General features: G+C 41.3%; 1 protein-coding gene across 1 annotated transcript in view; it reads right to left on the bottom strand.

Moving 5' to 3' along the window:
* Nucleotides 1–529: 529 nt before the first annotated feature.
* LOC102137568 (collagen alpha-4(VI) chain-like) overlaps nucleotides 530–19,265 on the bottom strand; it is a 106,230-nt gene continuing 87,494 nt past the window's right edge. Inside the window, exons 34-38 of the mRNA XM_005545728.4 lie at nucleotides 13,586–13,676; nucleotides 10,122–10,805; nucleotides 7,946–8,042; nucleotides 7,063–7,292; nucleotides 530–1,205 (exon numbers count right to left, since the gene is read on the bottom strand). Coding sequence (XP_005545785.3) covers nucleotides 1,033–1,205; nucleotides 7,063–7,292; nucleotides 7,946–8,042; nucleotides 10,122–10,805; nucleotides 13,586–13,676 — 1,275 coding nt within the window. The 3' untranslated portion in view covers nucleotides 530–1,032. The remainder of the gene's footprint in view (nucleotides 1,206–7,062; nucleotides 7,293–7,945; nucleotides 8,043–10,121; nucleotides 10,806–13,585; nucleotides 13,677–19,265) is intronic.

Raw genomic sequence — 19,265 nt, 5'->3', positions numbered from 1 at the left:
AGGTAGTCATTTGCCAGCCAGGAAGAGTGCCCTCGGTGCTGCGATCTTGAACTTCTAGCCTCCAGAACTGTGAGAAATAAATTTCTCTGGTTTAAGCCCATGGTATTTTGCTATGTCAGCCCAGCTGATTAATGCATGATCTTACAAAGGCCCCAAGCCATGCATCCTCAATGCCCCACAGATCTCCTCCACGTAGTTCCCAATTCTGTCTGGAAGCTGGGCCCATGGTTAGAGGCCCAGAGAATCAAGCCATGAGGCAGAGGAAGATCTCACCAAAAAACACAATTGTCCTTAATATATTTGCTGCAAAATGTTTCATCCATGGTGAATGTAAACCTTTCATTTCACTTTTCATTAATAATGTCAGCCTTAATTGTTTAGTCACCATGTTTTGAAGGACAGTGATCACTATAATGGATGCCAAAGGGTTGGTCTCATGGAAAAATCACTACTATCTCTTCATCAACCACTGTGTCACAAAGTATAGCCCAGATTGCAGTGAGCAAGAATCACACAGTCTCATGCCAAATGATTTAATAAAGAATGCCTTTATTTATCTGCATTAAGTAGTAAGGATGAAGTTCATTCACATTAGATGTCCCTTTTTCCATGCCCTGTCTTTGACTAATATTTCCCTATTCTCTGGTGGAAAAAAAAAAAAAGTTTCAATTCATTTCTGAATTAGGTTTTTCTCACTCCTTACACTGATTTTTATTTTGCTACATAGCACCCCAAAATTTTTTGAAAATATTATAGGTCAAGTTCAAGCTTCTTTTTCATTCAGTTCTAATTCATTTAAATATCTTTCAGTTACTTTTTTAACTATTAGAGCTCAGTCCTCAAGTCACAAATCATCTGACCCAAGTCCTTGCTGGCAGGAAAACATTCAGGCGTTTAGGAATCTGATGTCCAAGGTGTTGGAACGAGCTGTGTCACTTCTGAGCGGTGAGGTCCCGCCTCAGCCAGGGTCATCTCCATTTCATCAGCATTAAAAGCTCTGCCTTTAGCAGTAACAGGGCTCTGCCTGGACTGTTACTGTATTGGGACGCACTGAGCCTCACATTCTTCCTTGGTTTCAAACCGGTTGGCATTACCCCCACAGCCGCCATACCAGAACTGCTGGCAAACCCGTTCCTCCTTGTTGTAATACCACTTCAGGGTGTGATCCTGGCACTCGCCTTCTATTGGATCCATGGAACAAGGACCTGCAACAAAACAGAGAGCGAGCTGAATTTCCTGCATAAGCATGACAGAAAAAGAGCAATGGTTTGGAGTCACAGGCATGGGAATGAATCTCAGCCTCACCACCAATTCGTTTGGGCAAGTGATTTAACCCCTCAGAGCCTCAATTTCCTCAGCTATAAAAGCAATATTTTAAAAAACTTCTATATCACAAGTATGTCATAAAGTGTCATATAACATATGTGAAAGGTGCAACACAGTTATAGCTATGACTTTGCACAGTACCTAGAAGACATGCACAGATAATCTATAAATGAGTGAATAAAGGAATATTAATAAATCTTTCTGATACTGAGCACTCCTCACTTGCATATTATGCTGCTTTCCCTCCTTTTGCAAACCATCCCAATCCCTTGCCTCCAGTCTTCTAATGACCTAAGCAAATCTTGCTTATTTATTATTTACAGTACCCTGACTCTTGCCTGAGAAATTAAGACATCTATTAAAGGAAAAACATGATGTTCCTGAAAAATTAAAAACAGCATTGAAAATCAACACATTACAACAAAGCAAGATCTGGGACTCCCCAAATTTTACATGAGGCAATGATTTTCCCAGGTATATAACCCTCCCCACCTCAACTTCTAGGGTACATTTCTGTAACTTCCAGGGAGAACAGATTTCCTTGGGTATCCTTTGTATCACGTAGAAGTATTTCTGGCCCAGGTTGGCCGTGAAGCACAGAATGCTGCCATCCTCCCTGTAGTTCCTCCTAGGCCTTCCAAGTACCCTTAAATAAAGAGGAGACTGTCTTCGAAAAGCAAGCCTTAAAATTCATGGTTCATTTCTGTTAAACTATATGCTAACCTCCCAGTAGTATAATCGGCACAGACTAGTTTCTAGACCAGATGTACTGTACCCACAGGGATGAGATATGCTCTTAGTATGCTAAGAAATTGATCATGGAAATCGCCCTATGCTTTGAGTAGTCATATTTGAATTCGCTCACTGCATGACCCCTACTCTGGAGGGTATAAGACAACCAGCAGTACAGGCCCAGGAGAAGTAAGAGAAATACTTATTCAAAAACCTGTCGTTGTCAACAGAAAAACACTCCAATGGTGAGCTCTTTGCTGTACTCTCTAGAGCCAAAAAACACACTCAGGGCTTAGTTATCAGCTGGCACCATCCTCTGCCATTACAACTGATTCTGAACTGACACACCAAGAACTCATTCAAACATATCCATCAGTTTTCCTAGGGACACTCTGTCATCTTTAGAACCTCCACCCTTGCTTTGGGTCTGGGAGACAATCAGACAGGGACAGCTCTTCCTAAATTAGACTTCTAGAGTAGCACTGTCTATAATGGTGAAATGTTTGAAATAATGGAAAATCTGTGCTGTCCAGTACAGTAGCCACTACTCCCATGTGGCTGTTGAGCATTTGAAATGCAGCTAGTGCAATCAAGGAACTGAACTTTTAATGCTATTTAATTTTGAATTATTTACATTTAAATGTAAATAGCCAATGTGGCTAGCAGTTACTATATTGGTCAGTACGGCTATAGGTGAATGAGTCCTTCATGCTTTATGCTAATTATCTCTAAGTTATCTTTGTAGCTTAACACTCAGAATACTACTAGTCTTAATTTTTCTTTTACCAGTATGTTAAGGCATTGAGGGCCAACAAATTTTTACCCAAGCAATTATTACTAGGCCCCAGTCTTATATTTGGCTTTATTTTTTACCATGAATATTAACCTTTGCTTCTTGGAAGAACTATGCAGTGGCAGTAACAATTTTACTCACAGTAGTTCATGGAAACCAGGAGTAAAGAAAGATAAAGGTGAAGAAAAAGAAAAGAGTCGGCAGATACAAAGAGGAGCTACAATGAAATTACAGTTTTGCTCCAGCTTATTCTATTTCCTGACATATATAAGTCTTATAGCCCTACTTGGAGGGGAAAACCAAAAAATTGGTCTGTGTGCTTTGGATATAACACTGAAATTGAAAATGTACCAAGATCAGCCGGGCACCTGTGAAGAGAGATAACTCATTTAATTCTTCACAGGTAGGCACAATGAAAGGTAGCAGGTGCTATGGCAGAATTTGGCTTAAGATTCAGGAGCACCGAGGAGGTTGTGAAAATTTAAAACTACCTGGGGGCATAGAAAAAACTCTAAGGAGTGGTGAAACTTGAGCTGAGTAGTAAAAGATGAGTAGATATAGTCCACGTGGACACTGCGGAGGAAATATAGACAGTCAGGTGAAGGTAAGCAATGGTACGGAGATTTGGAATAAATCGCAGGGCATAAGGGCCACAAAAGGCATATGCAGGGAAGTGGTGGCCAGTAAAGCCCCAGAGGACCAAAGCAGGGGTCTAATTGTAAAGGCCCGTGTGCCTTCCACAGGCACATGAACATTGTCTTATAAACAATGAGGAACCATAGAAGAGAAGTGACACAACCATATTTGTGTTTTAGAAATGTCAATCAGCTGTTTAGAATGGAATTGGAAGGAGGATAAATTGGAAGAAAGGAGATCAGTTAGACAGCGGGAAGCAAGGGAGAAAACGTCAACTAGAGTAATATTGGGCAATCAGGCATTTTTTGAAAGAAGACATCCAAGCAGCCAACAAATGTGAAAAAAATACTCAACATCAATAATCATCAGAGAAATGCAAATTAAAACCACAATGAAGTAGCATTTAGAGTAGTCAGAATGACTATTATTAAAAAGTCAAAAAACAACAGATGTCGGTGAGAATGTGGAGAAAGGGAACGCTACTGGTGGGGATGTAAATTAGTACAATCGTTATGGAAAACAGTATGAAGAGTTCTCAGAGAACTAAAAATAGAACTACTCGTCAATCCAGCATCTCCACTACTGAGTATCTGCCCAAAGGAGAAGAAATTATTCTATCAAAAAGACACCTACACCCATATGCTCATGGGAGCAGTATTCACAATAGCAAAGTCATGGAATCAATCTAAATGCTTATCAACGAATTATTGGATTAAAAACATGGTATATATACCATGGAATACTACTCATGCATAAAAAAGAATGAAATCATGTTTTTTGCAGCAACATGGATAGAACTGGAGGATATTATCCTAAGTGAAATGATACAGAAATAGAAAGTCAAAAACGGCGTGTTCTCACTTATATGTAGGAGATAAACGATTGGTATATGTGAACATACAGAGTGGAGTAAGACATTGGAGACTCCAAATGGTGGGAGGGTAGGGGCGGGGGCAAGGGTGTGTAGGATGAGATACTATCTTTTGGGTACAGTGTACACTATTTGGGTAATGAGTACTCTAAAAACCCATACTTCACAAATATGCAGTATATCCACATGTACTTGCACTCCTAAATCTAATTAATTAATTTTTTTAAAATAATACTGAGTTTTGGCTTTCCATTTGTGGGCTAGTGGTGGTTCATACCAATAAAGATAGTTGGTAAAGGAAGAGAAGGAGATTTGAATGGGAAAGACAATGAGTTGGGATGGTTGAACTAAGTTGGTTTGATGTAACTGCAGGCAAGTCCAGTGGAACGATCTGGAGGGTAATTGAATACACTAGGCTATAGCACAGGAGAAGGTTAAAGTGGAAGATATGGATTTGAGCGTCACCAGCACAGAGGGGATAGTTGATGTTGTGGGTGGAGTGGGGAAGCATGCCTAAGTAGTGTAGTGTGTGCAGAGTGTTTGGAGGACTGAAGAAAGAATCGTGGGGAAGGGTGTGGCAGATTCATTACGATATTAATAAAGCCTAGGCTTCAGAGTAAATCATTTGCATAAGCCTCTTCTAAATGAATATTCACTTTTCACTTAATTTTAATAAATTTTTAATCTTTTTCTTAAAGAGGGCCCCAAAATTGTATAAATTCCACAAAACCTGAATCCCCCTGTGAAGGTGGATCTGGGAAGAGGAGCCCACAAAGACGGACTGGCCAGAATAGAAGAACAAGAGGAAAATGTTGTCTCCAAAGCTGTGAGAGGAGAGGGTTTAATGAGGAAGGTAGTGCCAAATCCCAAGGAGCACAAGTCAACAAGGTCTGGAAGAGCCCTTTGGTCTTTCTTGACAATTCAGAATAAGAGAAGGGCCAGTTCTTTTCTCCAATGGGAGGGCAGGAAGAGAGGCTTGCAGAAATATAGGAAGTTGCAGGACATTGTGCTTAGTCACCTTTATTTCTTTTGAAAAGAATAAAAAAAGAGGGGGCATATCTGCTAGAGGAAGAGGCATGGAGGAAGGACCTTGAGGAGGTGGTGAGGGTTTTGAATGGCCTTGGAATGAAAACAGAAAGGAAACTGGCCAGAGCCACATACCAACAGAGCAGCTGAGTATTGGGGGCCTTCAAACCTCAGTTTTTGTCTGTGAATGGAATTGGATTAGTTGACTGGGAAGCTCTCCCCCATCCTTTCCATCTTGATTTTTATGAGAAAGAATGCCTTAAAGCAGTAGTTCTCACTCTTGGTTGTTCAGGGGAATCACTGGGTAAGTCCCACACCCAGAGATTGACTGATTTGGGCTGAGGGCAATCGTTAAAGATCCCCAGGTGACTCTAATGTACAGTCAAGACAGAAAATCACTACCTTAGTACGATTACCTGAGGATATTCTATACCGAAAACATAAGAACCAACAAGGTAAGTTCTTCTGTGTTTAATATTCTAGCCTAAGGAGGTGGTATTCCTATGTCTGTCTAATTTTGTTATTTATTTTGGACATGTGTTTGCTTTGAAATCTGAAAGGTTGCATGTATCATCAGCATCTTAACAACTAACTTGTGTGGATATATACTATGTGGCAAACACATGAATTATCAAGTTGTATTCTCACCCCTATGAGGTGTAGGGACTCATATAATCCCCACTTTACGGAGCAGAAAACCGAGTCACCAAGACAGTAAATAACTCCCATGGCCACTTAGCTAGTAGCCCCAGATGGAGAATCATCTAGGCACATTCAAAACCTCAGATAAATGATCTCTCCCTTAAAGTCACCAGGACTAACCACACCCCTCACTAGAAACTCTTTCAGCTATCTTGAATCACTTTCCAAAACTTCACAGAGAAGTTTTCCTGTGTCTCTTTCTCATGTGGTTAGTGTTCTGCTTAATTTGTTGATCACATATAAAAAGTAACTTGGTGGCCGAGTGCAGTGGCTCATGCCAGTAATCCCAGCACTTTGGGAGGCTGAGGCGGGAGAATCACCTGAGGTGAGAAGTTCGAGACCAGCCTGGCCAACATGGTGAAACCCCGTCTCTACTAAAAATACAAAACTTAGCCACACTTAGCTGGGCTCTTGTAATCCCAGCTACTCAGGAGGCTGAGGCAGGAGAATTGCTTGAACCCGGGAGGCAGATGTTGCAATGAACCGAGATCATGCCACTGCACTCCAGCCTGGGTGACAGAGTGAGACTCCGCCTCAAAAAAAAAAAGGAACTTGGCATTTGCATTACTGCATGCTGTAATCCAAAACTGAAGCTACAGTTGTTTTAGATGTATCCAAAATGTAGCGCTTTTCTCCAGGTAGGTGCACTTCAAGGTCAGGGGTGTCCTCACCACTTCTGCAACAACTCATTGCTTCTCCGCAAAGGTAGTGCAGACCCTTCATAGAGTGTGCCTTTATAATATGCCCTGAAATAATTTCCATCCAGCTCCAGTTTGACAGCAGGTGAAAGTTAGCCTTTGTTTGCCTTCTTAAGCTATTTTCTTTAGCTGCATACATGAACCTGTGGATTTGTAAGCAAAGTGAATAAAAAAAAAAATTGCATGCTAACACAGTGCACAGGATTTTTTTTAAAGAAAAAGTTAAAAATGAAAAAAATTAATCCAACTTAAGGGCCAAAAAGTAGTTTGGTTTTTACCATAGGTAGTGCCTGCATTTATTTCTTTTCCAGTTTCTTTTTGTTTTGCTGGTGTTTCTTGTTCATTTTCTTCAATGTCATATTTGTTATTTTCATAATTTTCAAGCACTTCTTGCTGAGTTATAGATGTTGTCATGTCTTTTCTCTTCTCTTCTAGAAAAATGCCTGTTGCTTCAAGTGCTTCCAAATCATCAGCCAAGCCAGACATACCAAACTGGTGCCTGGGCAACCTGTATGGAAACAATCCATGTCAAACTGCATGAAAAAATCTCAAGAACTGAGAGGCTCAACTCCCAATTGTTATTTCTGTGATTTGTAAGCCTTATGTGTGGGCATTTCCTAATGACTGTGTTATTGCATTAACTATTTTCTTAGCTTTGTAGACATGTTTGAAAAATCAGACTGATATGTTTAGCATTATTATTTTTACCTCTGGGATATGAAATTCAAGCTTGGGGTGATATGGTAGAATGGAAATTGGTAGAAATTGGTAGAATGCCAAGACCAGCCTTGGCAACATAGTGAAACTATCCCTACAAAAGTACAAAACCAGCAGGGTGTGTTGGCATACGCCTGTAGTCTAAGTGACTTGAGAGGCTAAGGCAGGAGGATTGCTTGAGCCTGGGAGGTCAAGGCTGCAGTGAGCTGAGGTTATGCCACTGCACTCCAGCCTAGGCAACAGAGCAAAACCCTGTCTGAAGAAAAGAAAAGAAAAGAAAAGAAAGACAATCCATATCAGAACTGTCAAACCCAGGAGCACCCCAGGCCCAGTGGTTTAGGTCAAGTTGAGAACTAGCATTGCATGTGACCTTTCTTTAGGGAGAAAGTCTCTTCTGCCTTGGGGCGGAAGTATGGACCAATCTCAACCCTGTCCTCAACCCACCTGTTGACAGTCGTGACTAATTGCAGCAGAGTGTCCCCACGGTGTAGGCCCCCACATTCTTCGGTGAGTTCTGGGGATGGGTACTGGTTTGTCCCACCTAAAAGTAAAATAAAAAATCAAGTCAAATATAAAATAATATACAATTCTAAAATAAAACATAAAATAAAACAAAATATTATTCATAAAGACATCAAATTCAAAATATAAAATCAAATAAAATAAAGTATAAAATATAACAAATAAAACAATGTAATAAAACATAACAATATAAAAATAAAAGCAAATAAAACATTAATTTTTTTAATCCTGGAAGACATAAAATCAAAAAGACATAAAATATATTCACATAAAGCATAAAATAAATATAAATGTAAAAGCAAATAAAACAAAATAAAAACATAAAATGTATCCTATTATGTAAATAATGCAAAGTAAAATCCAACCTAAAAGAATAACAAAATACAAAATACAATCTAACATAATACAACATAAAAAATAAAATTAAATTAAAACAGATTAGAAAAGTGATTCCTTTAGGCTGCTTCTACTTCAAAGAATCTCCAAGCCATCAGCCTTCTGTTACCACTCCCTACACATGTAAGAAACCTAAGGTTTAGAGACATTCATTGACTTTTCCAGGATCACATAGTTCACTAGTGGCAGAGCTAGGACTGGAACCAATTCACTGATCTTTGTACCTCTCAAATTGGAGAGGTACAAATGCTGTGTTCGTACTTCTAAGATGTCCATCAGACTCCTTTATTCTTGTAGTGATGAAGGCACAGATGTCCCTCAGGGCTCCCAATGGGCTATCACAACCACCTATAAACTGAGAAACGAATGTCTCCCAGCAAGGAGGGCAAGGGGGCTTCACATGTTACAGCAAAGCACCCCGCACATAAGTTGAATTATGCACAGGAGGATGAAACCCAAGACAAACTATTAACAATGTGACCAGGATAATACCCTCACCATCCCAATTCTAAATCTCCATTATCATGCTAGGGATACATATTTGGCTGCCCACAAATTTAATTCATCTAGTTCTTTTTTTTTTTTTTTTTTTTTTTTTTTGAGACAGAGTCTTGCTCTGTCGCCCAGGCTGGAGTGCAGTGGCCGGCTCTCAGCTCACTGCAAGCTCAGCCTCCTGGGTTCATGGCATTCTCCTGCCTCAGCCTCCTGAGTAGCTGGGACTACAGGTGCCCGCCACCACGCCTGGCTAGTTTTTTGTATTTTAGTAGAGACGGGGTTTCACCGTGTTAGGCAGGATGGTCTCAATCTCCTGACCTCGTGATCCGCCTGTCTCGGCCTCCCAAAGTGCTGGGATTACAGGCTTGAGCCACTGTAATTCATCTAGTTCTAAGAGAAAAAACAATAACAATTCCACGAGTTCTAATTGGAGGTGAGGATGCTGGAGCAGGGGAATGGGAAAGAATTCCGGCTAGGACCCATTGGCACAGCCCTTGCCCCTTAATCTTCACGGTTGGCTTCATCCACCCAACCTGAGATGGAAGACCCTAGACTTTTGTCCTGTCTCCCTTACTTCCTAGTGAGTCCCTGAAAATCCCTGACTCCACACTGCCATGTGAACCTCTACTTTAAAATAAACATCAAATAAACTAGGATCATTGATATCACTCTCAAGCTTATAAGAAACGCAGACTCTTGTCTCCAATGCAGACCTACCTTATCACAATCTACATTTTAACAAGATCCCCAGGAGATTCACGTACACGTAAAAATAAGAAGCACTGTCAAATACTATTGGAAACTGTAGTAATAAATAGTAATAGCAGTAACTATGCCTTAGATGTGTACAATATTGGTGCTTTCAAAGCCCCTCCCTGAACATATGGCTTCACAATTAGGGAAAAGACTGCAATTCTCATTTTGACAAATGGGAAAATTGAAAAGTTAGGTGGAAGTCTGAGGCTCCCAGCCACCAAATGAGAGGTTCGGGACAAGAAACCATCACTAGGCTTGACACAATGTCAGGGCAATAATCGAGCAGGCTTTTCAGAAAATAGGGTGCTCCCTGGCACTTCCCAGGGATGCTGGGCTACAAACATTAGGCAATAGTGAATGTGCAACAGGCACCTGCATGCCCAAATGCCAGGCTCTGTAAATTCCTCTCCCCACTCCACCCAAGGTGCCCCAGTACCCGGGGACTGCTCACTTTTTAGGAGGGTCAGGAAGGCCCGAGTGAATCCCCGAGCGTAGTTAACCTCTGGCTCCGAGACCCCTTGTAGGCGCAGTAGATGCTGCTCAGACGGGGCACTGACCAGCTCGGCTAACTCGGCTAACTCATGCGTCCCCACACCCGGACCCAAGGCCAGCACAAAGAGAGTGATGCCCTTGCATTTGGCCTCCAGGGACAGAGTCCATAGCTTCTCCCTGTCCCAGCTACTTGTCTCGCTGGCCACGATGGCGAAGAGGACTTGTGCCCTCCGCGGCAGAGGGGCTGCCAGGAGCACATTCTCCAGCGTCCACTCCAGGGCGTGGCCCAGGGCGGGCGTTCCCTGCAAGGGGTGGGCTGCAGCTTCGCGCACAAGTCTCTGCATCTGCTTCCGGTTGCTAAAGGTAGTCAGGCGGAAGCCCTCGAGCACAGGGCGGCGACCCACACCCGGCCAGAAGTTGGGTGTCGTGTGCATCACCAGGGCCACGCGCGCCCCACGGTGGGACGCGCTGGGCTGCTCAGCCACCTCCAGGTCTTCTAGCGTGGCATCCACTAGACTCAAAGACCCGCGGTACACGTCGGCATCCACTCCATAGGAGCTGTCCACCAGGAACACCAAATCCACGTCCATCTCCTGGGGCCCCGGCGCGCCAGCCGGGCATTCTGGATCTGGTCTGCATTTGTCTAGGAAGGAAGTGCAGGGAGAGGCCGGAGTTAAACCACGCATCCCCTTCTTTTCCATGCAAAACACAGTTCCAGACCCTCAATAAGGACAGCTGTCTCTGAGCACTATCTTCCCGGCATTGTGGTGACGTGGCAAGCCACTGGGCACTGTAAATGAGCTCATTTCTCGTAAGAAGAATTGAGATCGATTGCACACTAAATATTTTCAACCACTAGGCCACATGGCTTCCCAGTCTCTGTGTTCACAGACATCACCTCTATTTCCTCCTCCAGAAAATAATTGTAATCTAATAATAGATTATAATCTAACAATAGATAAATCAAGAGTAGTGGGAAACCACATAAAAAAACATTGATTGCTAGAGCTGGAAGAGACCTTAACAACCACATGAAAGTGCCTTTTTTTTAAGGTTAAGAAAAAAAGATCAAACATTGCCAATTTTAAATGAGAAGCTAATAGTGTAGTCTTAGAGCTCTCAAGCTGGTTCAGCATTAAAATGGCATGTAGAATTTTTTTTTCTTTTTTTTACTGTAGATTCCCAGGCTCTAGCCATGCCAAGATGCTGGTTTGGTAGTGCTGGGAGGGAGTTCAGAATCTATCATTGAAGTGTACGCAGGTATTCTGATGAACAATGGTGTTAGGGACCCACTGCTGGGGCAAAATCTTTCATTTAGAACTGGCGGGGGCAGGTGTTCTTAACCTGGGAACCACAGTCCCCCAAGGTGTCCGTGAATGAGGATGGGAAAAAATTACATCTTTATTTTCACTACCTCTATTGAAATGAAATTTAACATTTCTTTTCACTGTGCATAAAGACAACAAGCAACTATAATACTAGTGATTCCGACACCAATAGAAATCACTGATTTCCTTATCAGTGGTTGCAAATGGCTCAATATTATTTGAACTCACTAATACTCTGAAATAATAGTTATTAGACCTGCTAGATCTTATCGTTTAAAATGCTAATAAAGAAGCACATGACAAATGGGTTAAGAATGTGGTATATATACACAACAGAGTACTATTCAGCCTTTTAAAAAAACAGGAAATTCTGTCATTTGTGATGTGGATCACATTTGTGATGTAGAGGACATTATGCTAAGTGAAATAAGCCGGGTACAGGAAGACAAATATTGCATGATCTCACTTGTATGTGGAATGTAAAAAGTTCAAACTCATAGAAATAGAGTGCAGGGAGCGGGGGAGGAAGGTGAATGGGGAAAGGAGGTACATTAGTCAAGGGTACAAAGTTTAAGTTAGACAGAAGGATAGGTTCTGGTGGTCTGTTGCACAGCATGGTATTATAGTCAATAATAATGTATTGTATATTTCAAAATAGCTTTAAAAGGTAGATTTTAAACATATTCACCATACACAAATGATAAGTATTTGAAGCAATTGTTACATTAATTGGCCTGATTTGATCATTCGACAATGTATACATGCATTGAAACATCACTGTGCCCCATAAATTTATATAATTATTATTTGTCAATTAAAAATAAAACTTTTAAAAGTATATATATTACTATATCAAAATTTTTAAGTATCTTGATAATTTCAATGTAATCATTTTCCTTTGTAATCCTGTTTTTTATTTTATGCATTGAAAAACATTATTCTAAGGAGAGCATAGGTTTGACAAGATACAGAAGGGATCTATGATACCAAGAAAGGTTAAAAACTCCTAATTCAGTCATTATCAAAGCACAGGGGTAATAGTCAAGAGTTCAGCAACCTGGCTACCTGGTTCAGTCCGGGTCTATTGCTTTACTCAGCATGTGACCTTGGGTAAATTACTTAGTCTCCCCAGAACCTCAGTTTTCTCATTTGACTCATGGAGGTAATGATGACAATAATAATAGTACTTCCTTTTGAGGTTGTTTATGAAGTTTAAAAGAAAAACTGAGTTCATATATATGTAAGTGTTCAAAACAATGCCCAATGCATAATAAAACCTTGATGAACACTAGCTAGGTTTAGGTTTCTAGAGGACAGGGAACTGAGGCCCGAAAAAGCAATATGTCAGATTAGATGATGGATGTGAAAGCAGTGCATCACTTGTGACACACGCACAAATGGCAGTTACTACACTTGACTTGACCAAGTTGTCATAGCTGGGTATCTTGTGGTAGTACTAGGCTTAGTGTGGATCAAGGAGAGAAAACCATGACATCCCCTCAAGTTCACCCACTCTGATGCTGGGTAAAATGGATGTGGACAGGAGCTCTTCACATGTGGGCATGCATGCATTTCAGCAGAAACTTCTCTCCAGCACAGGTTGGTGTGGGATATAGCAATGGGGCTTGGGAACCAAGACAAACTGGATGACTGGCCAGTATCCCACTGCTGGTCAATGGTGGTTCCAGGCCTAGAACCCATCACTCTTAATTCTTAGTTCAGTGGCCTGCCCATCACAATAAGGTGCACTAAGGCAGGAACCACAAGCCCAGCTGACCCCAGCAGCTAGCAGGACAGATAAATGAGCAGAGCATGCCAGAAGTAAGATAGGGTGGGGTGAGGACTGTGAGACTCCTCACCCCATTAAGAGAGGTCAGGCCCAACTCAGCTCTGCTGACTGTGCCTAATGGGAATGCAGTGTCCGTGACCCTCAAGACAAGTCTGACTTCCTAAGAAAAACCAGAAATCCAGACTTCATAGGAAATTCTCTAGATTTTAAAACCCTGCACATGCCAAGTAAAGACACATCTGCTGAGCAGAGCTAGCCTGTGGCCACCAGTGAATTAATCCTGTTCTAAAGGCTTTCCTGGCTTACCATAGCAGAGAATGCAGCGAGCCACATGCTCCACATCCTGCTGGTGCTCTGTCTCCCAGATGAACAAGTAAAATCTGTTGGTTCCATCCATCTAATCCAAACACACACACACACACAAAAAAATTTATGATTAGCTGGAGTAACTTCAGGCCATCTTTTTCATGTGTCTTCTCGTTCAGATGAGAAAAACATGAATATGATTTAAAGGATATATAATTATATAAATACATGCACAAATAACTCAGCATTATACATTCCAGTTATTTATTGCTATTTAGTTCCCTAGTTCTAACCTGGAGGTTGGCTGTCATTGGTGTGGGCTATGTGTATTGTGGGTCTTCAGGCTCCCAATATGTGTAAAACTCAGCCAACATCATGCATCGGAATGGGAATAAGGAGACAACATTAAATCATTTGTAAACTTCATAAATCTTTATTAATTGTTCACAGGATGCAGTGTGATGGGAGCTATTGACCCAAGTGGCAGACTCTTCAAAGGGGCAGTCATAAATGTCAAACACCATGAGAATGGAAACAGTAGATGCCATGTGGGAATCCCCTCTAGAGAATTCCTGGTGGTCAGAGCTAGACATATCACAACCAGAATGTAAGAGTGAAGAGGGATCAGGGAAGGCTTTATAGAGATACAAATTTATCTCCTTTACTTAGTTTGCATCCTTTACTTAGCCTTTTCAATTATGATCAATTTAACAACTAATAACAATGCTTAAAAGTGAAATATTAACAATAAATCCAACAAAGTCTATGGGTTAACTAGTTAGATGATCAGCAAACCCCTTCCTTCTTCTTCCTAGGGCACAGATGGACTATATTTCCCAACCCCTCTTGCAGTTAGGTGGTGCCTACTGACTGGGGTCTAGCCAATGGGATGCAGGTGGAAGTGACGTATGTCATTTCCAGTGCATGCACTGTACTCCATTACTCCCTCTCCCCTCATCTGCCAGTCAGGTGTAGAGGATCCAGAAAAAGGCTTTGAGGCCCTAGGGTATAATGGGGCCACTGACAGAAGCAGCCCACATCCCAAAACAGTGGCATGCCGCAAAACATGCCTTCTCCCACACAAACATATGCAAGGGTCCATATCCACTTATGACAGGTGGCAGAAATAACCACTTATTATGTTAAGACACTGAGACTTGGAAAAGAATGGTTTCACAGTTAACCTGCCCTGACTTATACAGACAATTTGCAGAATGTCAAACTCATGATGAAACTAGAAATGCTTTCAGAATGCTTCTCTCAGGATTTGAGGTGTGGTTTCCAAAGAGGTGGATGCCTGAGCTTAGTCATGTCCATCTTTGTATCTACTCTCTGCCAAAGCGTGTGGAAAAGAGCCCCACTGAGGGTCAGCTTCTCCTCCTTCATCTGTCTGGGCAGGAGCAAGCAGGCTCTGGGCCGTCCTCCAGGTAGCAACATGCTGAGGATGTGAAGATGTTAGATGCTGAGGATATGAAGATGTTAGGCTAGACCTCAGCAAGATAAATAGTCAAGGGTTAATTTGCAAATAAATTTTCTTAACATTACAGAGCTCTTCACTCTTGCTGTTCAGGAACACCTATCTTTTAAAAACTTTTCTAACAAACGATAATGTGTATCCCAAACATTGTTTTTCAGAGTCAGCTTACTTGAAGAAAAAATCCTAGTGGGAAATGAAATATGAAGAGTTCAATGTTTATGCTAACGTAACACAAAAAACCATGGGAACAGTCGTAAGTCTCCTAAGAATAAAAGCAAAAAGCATCCTCTCTTGTTCCTCATATGGCCAAAGTAACCTTAAATTAGGCTTTTTCCTAACTTAGAAATCCAAATTAATCAAGACTGATGAAACAGATACTACATGAAAGCATTAACAAGCCATTTGGAGATACAAAGATGACATGGCGGCATCTTCAAAGAGATTAAAATCCAAGTAGAAAGATAGATAAATGATTTTCAGACAAGAAAGAGCTCCAATAATATATTTTAGGAGCACAGGAAGAGGAGATTCATTCTGAGGGAAAGGAACAGAGGGAACCTAATGAAAATTATGGCATCTGACACTTCTGAGATAATAAGTCAGATACTTAACTGGCAAAAAGGCAGGGAAATGCATTCTAGTGTGAAGGAACAGCATGTACAAAGGCCCAGAAGCGGACTGTGCTTATCTCTGGAATTCTGCTCAATGTTCTTGCTCCCACAGTTTAGCGTACACCCACCTCCAGCCTGCAGCTGCGTGGCGCACATCTGTGGAACTCCTTGCCACGTGGAGAAAGCTGGCATGGAAAGTGAGTGCCGTGCTGCCAACATTCAACACTCAGATCTACTTCACATGATTATCAGATCTGAGTACTGACCAAGCCAAATGGACCTAATTAATCACTAAGGACTGAGAAAACAGTGTAGGCAGGAATATGACACATTGCTAGCCTACTGGAAATCACACAAGACAATCTGGAAGGCTTCTGAACCCAGAATCCATGGCAATGTGCCAGGAGATATGAAGAGGCTGTGATAACTCTGGGTGCATCAATTTTACTCCAACAGTTGTAGGGAAATGCTAAATTAGTGTACATTATTTTTTAAGCACAGGAAACATGGGTGAAGTATATTATAAAATGCAAAATTTACTTCACATGGGTGAAGTATATTATCAAGTGCAAAATTTCGGTGACTTTTAAAAGTAGTATGAAAGACTTCAAACAAATTTGAACATTCCCCCAAGTCTGTGGAAATTCGTTCTCATTTGTCTTAGAGATGGTTCATAGAGAAACTTCTGTGCAGCACTAACAGATTAGAGGTCAGGAACCTGGGTCCTAGTCCTTCATCTGCCATAATTGGCTATGTAGCCTTGGATAAACCTCTGGCTTCAGTTTCCTCAGCAACAGAGTGTTAGGGAAAGAGTCAATGCCCCTGAGTTCTCTCCCTTTTCCAACACAGCCTGGTCCTAGGTTACTACCTTCTCTATTTGCTTCTTGATCAGGACAATGTGCCAACTTTTCCACTTTGAGCAGCTCAGAACACATAACTCTTCTATCTTTATTCTATTAATATTTGCTGGAAAACTATCAGATTCAACTGAATTTGAACACTTATCTTTTTAAAAACTTTTCTAACTAACAGTAATTTTATGATCATGTTTAAAATTTGTACTGTTCTTGCAAAAACAAAATTGTGGGAACAAAAGCATGATAAAAGTCCACAGGAAAGCTATGATTCAGTATAGATTCATCTGTACCTAGTTGTTATTAATAAACATTTAATTACTTTGACTTTGGACTTGCCAGCATGGTCCTTGTCACTGATAAAATAGACAAGATACTTCCTGAGAAAGTTCGCAGAGAGATAACATGGAGGAGAGGAGAAAACTGTGTATGATTCCTACTACAAAGTCCCATCAACACCAGAGAAGGAAATATCAGTAGAGTATCTTTAACATAAACCAAGAGGTCTGCTTGAGGTTACTATAGTTTGAATCAGCACCTACAGCAATTCTCTCAACCAACTTCATTCCTAAATGTCCAGTTGTGGTTTGTTGGGACTAGTTGTGTACTAAAAAGAGGAGTATGTTGAGGGGAGAGGATATGGCAAAGGGGGTTATATTAACATCCTTTTTTGTTTGATAGACAGAAAGACATTTCTCAAGGAGTACAAGGATGACTCTCAAACTTCAACTCTCAATATTTAAAAAACCTCCCCATGATCCCTGACTCAAACTTAACCCTGTGGGTTAAAGTCAATGCATCAGCTGTTGTACTAAGCTGCCAGAAGCCATGGGATAATGTTGATCTCTGGGACTGAGTTGGGGGAGTCTCTTGGCTTGGAAAGATGGGAATGGAGTGGAAAGAAGCAAGTGCTAGAAAGGAGGATTTGCCTTGGACAGAGGAAGAGCTAACTGGACCCTAAGGAGAGAGAATTAGAAACCATCTGTCATCAAGTTTAAGTAAGGGCTTGAGAAACAAGGACAGCAAACTGGAAAAAGTAGGGGGAAGGAGGCAGAGTGAGAGAGTAGCCAGGTAACCCGTCACTGACCCCAGGAGCTTGAGTCCAGTTTCGGTTCCTTCGAGTTGGCATGATCCCACCAAAGACTGCTATGAAACAGCCAAGTCTTCCTAGATTCCTTGGCAAACATTAGGTGTCAGCATTGGGTTAAGGGTGTAGGTTGCATAGTGAGACTTAGGAACCAGCCATATCTGAATGCAAATTTCAGGACTGTGTAGCCGAGAACAAATAACTTCACCTCTGGCCTTCACATATCTGGGAAATGTACAATTATCATTATTAACCTGTAGCATAGCTATGAGGCTCAGACCAATACTCCTAAAACTTTAACATTTAGGCAAACCATCTGGGGCTCTTGTTATAAATACAGATCCTGGCCGGGCGCGGTGGCTCAAGCCTGTAATCCCAGCACTTTGGGAGGCCGAGATGGGCGGATCACGAGGTCAGGAGATCGAGACCATCCTGGCTAACACAATGAAACCCCGTCTCCACTAAAAATACAAAAAAAATTAGCCGGGCGTGGTGGCGGCGCCTGTAGTCCCAGCTACTCGGGAGGCTGAGGCAGGAGAATGGCGGGAACCCGGGAGGCGGAGCTTGCAGTGAGCTGAGATCCGGCCACTGCACTCCAGCCTGGGCGACAGAGCGAGACTCCGCCTCAAAAAAAAAAAAAAAATACAGATTCTGATTGCTTACATCAGGAGAAAGGCATCACATTCTGGGCGATGCTGCTGCTGCTGGTCCCTGAACCACATTTTGAATAGGGAGGGGTTGGGATGATAAGGCATGGAAAGCATGTGGCATGGTGGCTGGAACTCCATAGGCACTCACTATCAGATTTAATAAATAGTGGGCAAAGGGCATTCCTACAGAACTCAGGAAGATGGTAATAGAGTGACCCAATTGAGTAAACACATAAAGTGTCAGATATCCCTGTGGGTACCACGCCTTATAATTCTCACAACAATCCTGTGAGTTTACGCCCATTTTACAGAGAATAAATTAAGGGGGCCCCATTGCCAAATAACATACCTAGATTACATAAGGGACAAAACCAGGGTTTGAAGCCTCATTGCCTAATTCTTTCCTTTGGTGCGGGTCCTGGCCTTGGGGCATTAACAGTCTAGCGGAGAACAGAGCAGCCATAGGCCTCCTCTGAAAGGGCCTAACTGCATAACCCAAAACCATCTTTCTTCAAAAGAAATGTTTCCAACTTTAGACATGTTGATTACTCTGATTTGATTGTTACATGATGTATATATGTATCAAAATATCACTTTATCCCCTATAATTATATGCAATTATATTTGTCAATTAAAAATAAAATAAATATGTATATTTATTGTCTCCCCAAAATAGAAAAGAATGTCCTACTGAAATTATCTGAATTTTGAAATTATAGAAAAATATACCCCAAAAATTCATTTAGCCTTTCTCTTAATGTTTTCATCTTCTAAAGGTGATTTTTTGTTTTGTTTTGTTTTGTTTTGGCTTCCCATTATAGCTGTAATTCCATTGCTTGGCCTTCTTTTTTAAGAGAAATACACATAAATAGAAATAGGGCCAATTCATAGACCTATATCATTGTGTTATTGTAAAGATAAAATGCATAAATACAGGGAAAGAACTTAAATCTTCTAAAGTCTCTCTTCTTTTCCTGTTTTTGATTTTTGAATTGAAAATC

Source organism: Macaca fascicularis, chromosome 2 (genome assembly GCF_037993035.2).
Source record: "Macaca fascicularis isolate 582-1 chromosome 2, T2T-MFA8v1.1".
NCBI classification, from domain to species: Eukaryota; Metazoa; Chordata; class Mammalia; order Primates; family Cercopithecidae; genus Macaca; species Macaca fascicularis.
This window is presented reverse-complemented; position numbering and strand designations above follow the sequence as displayed.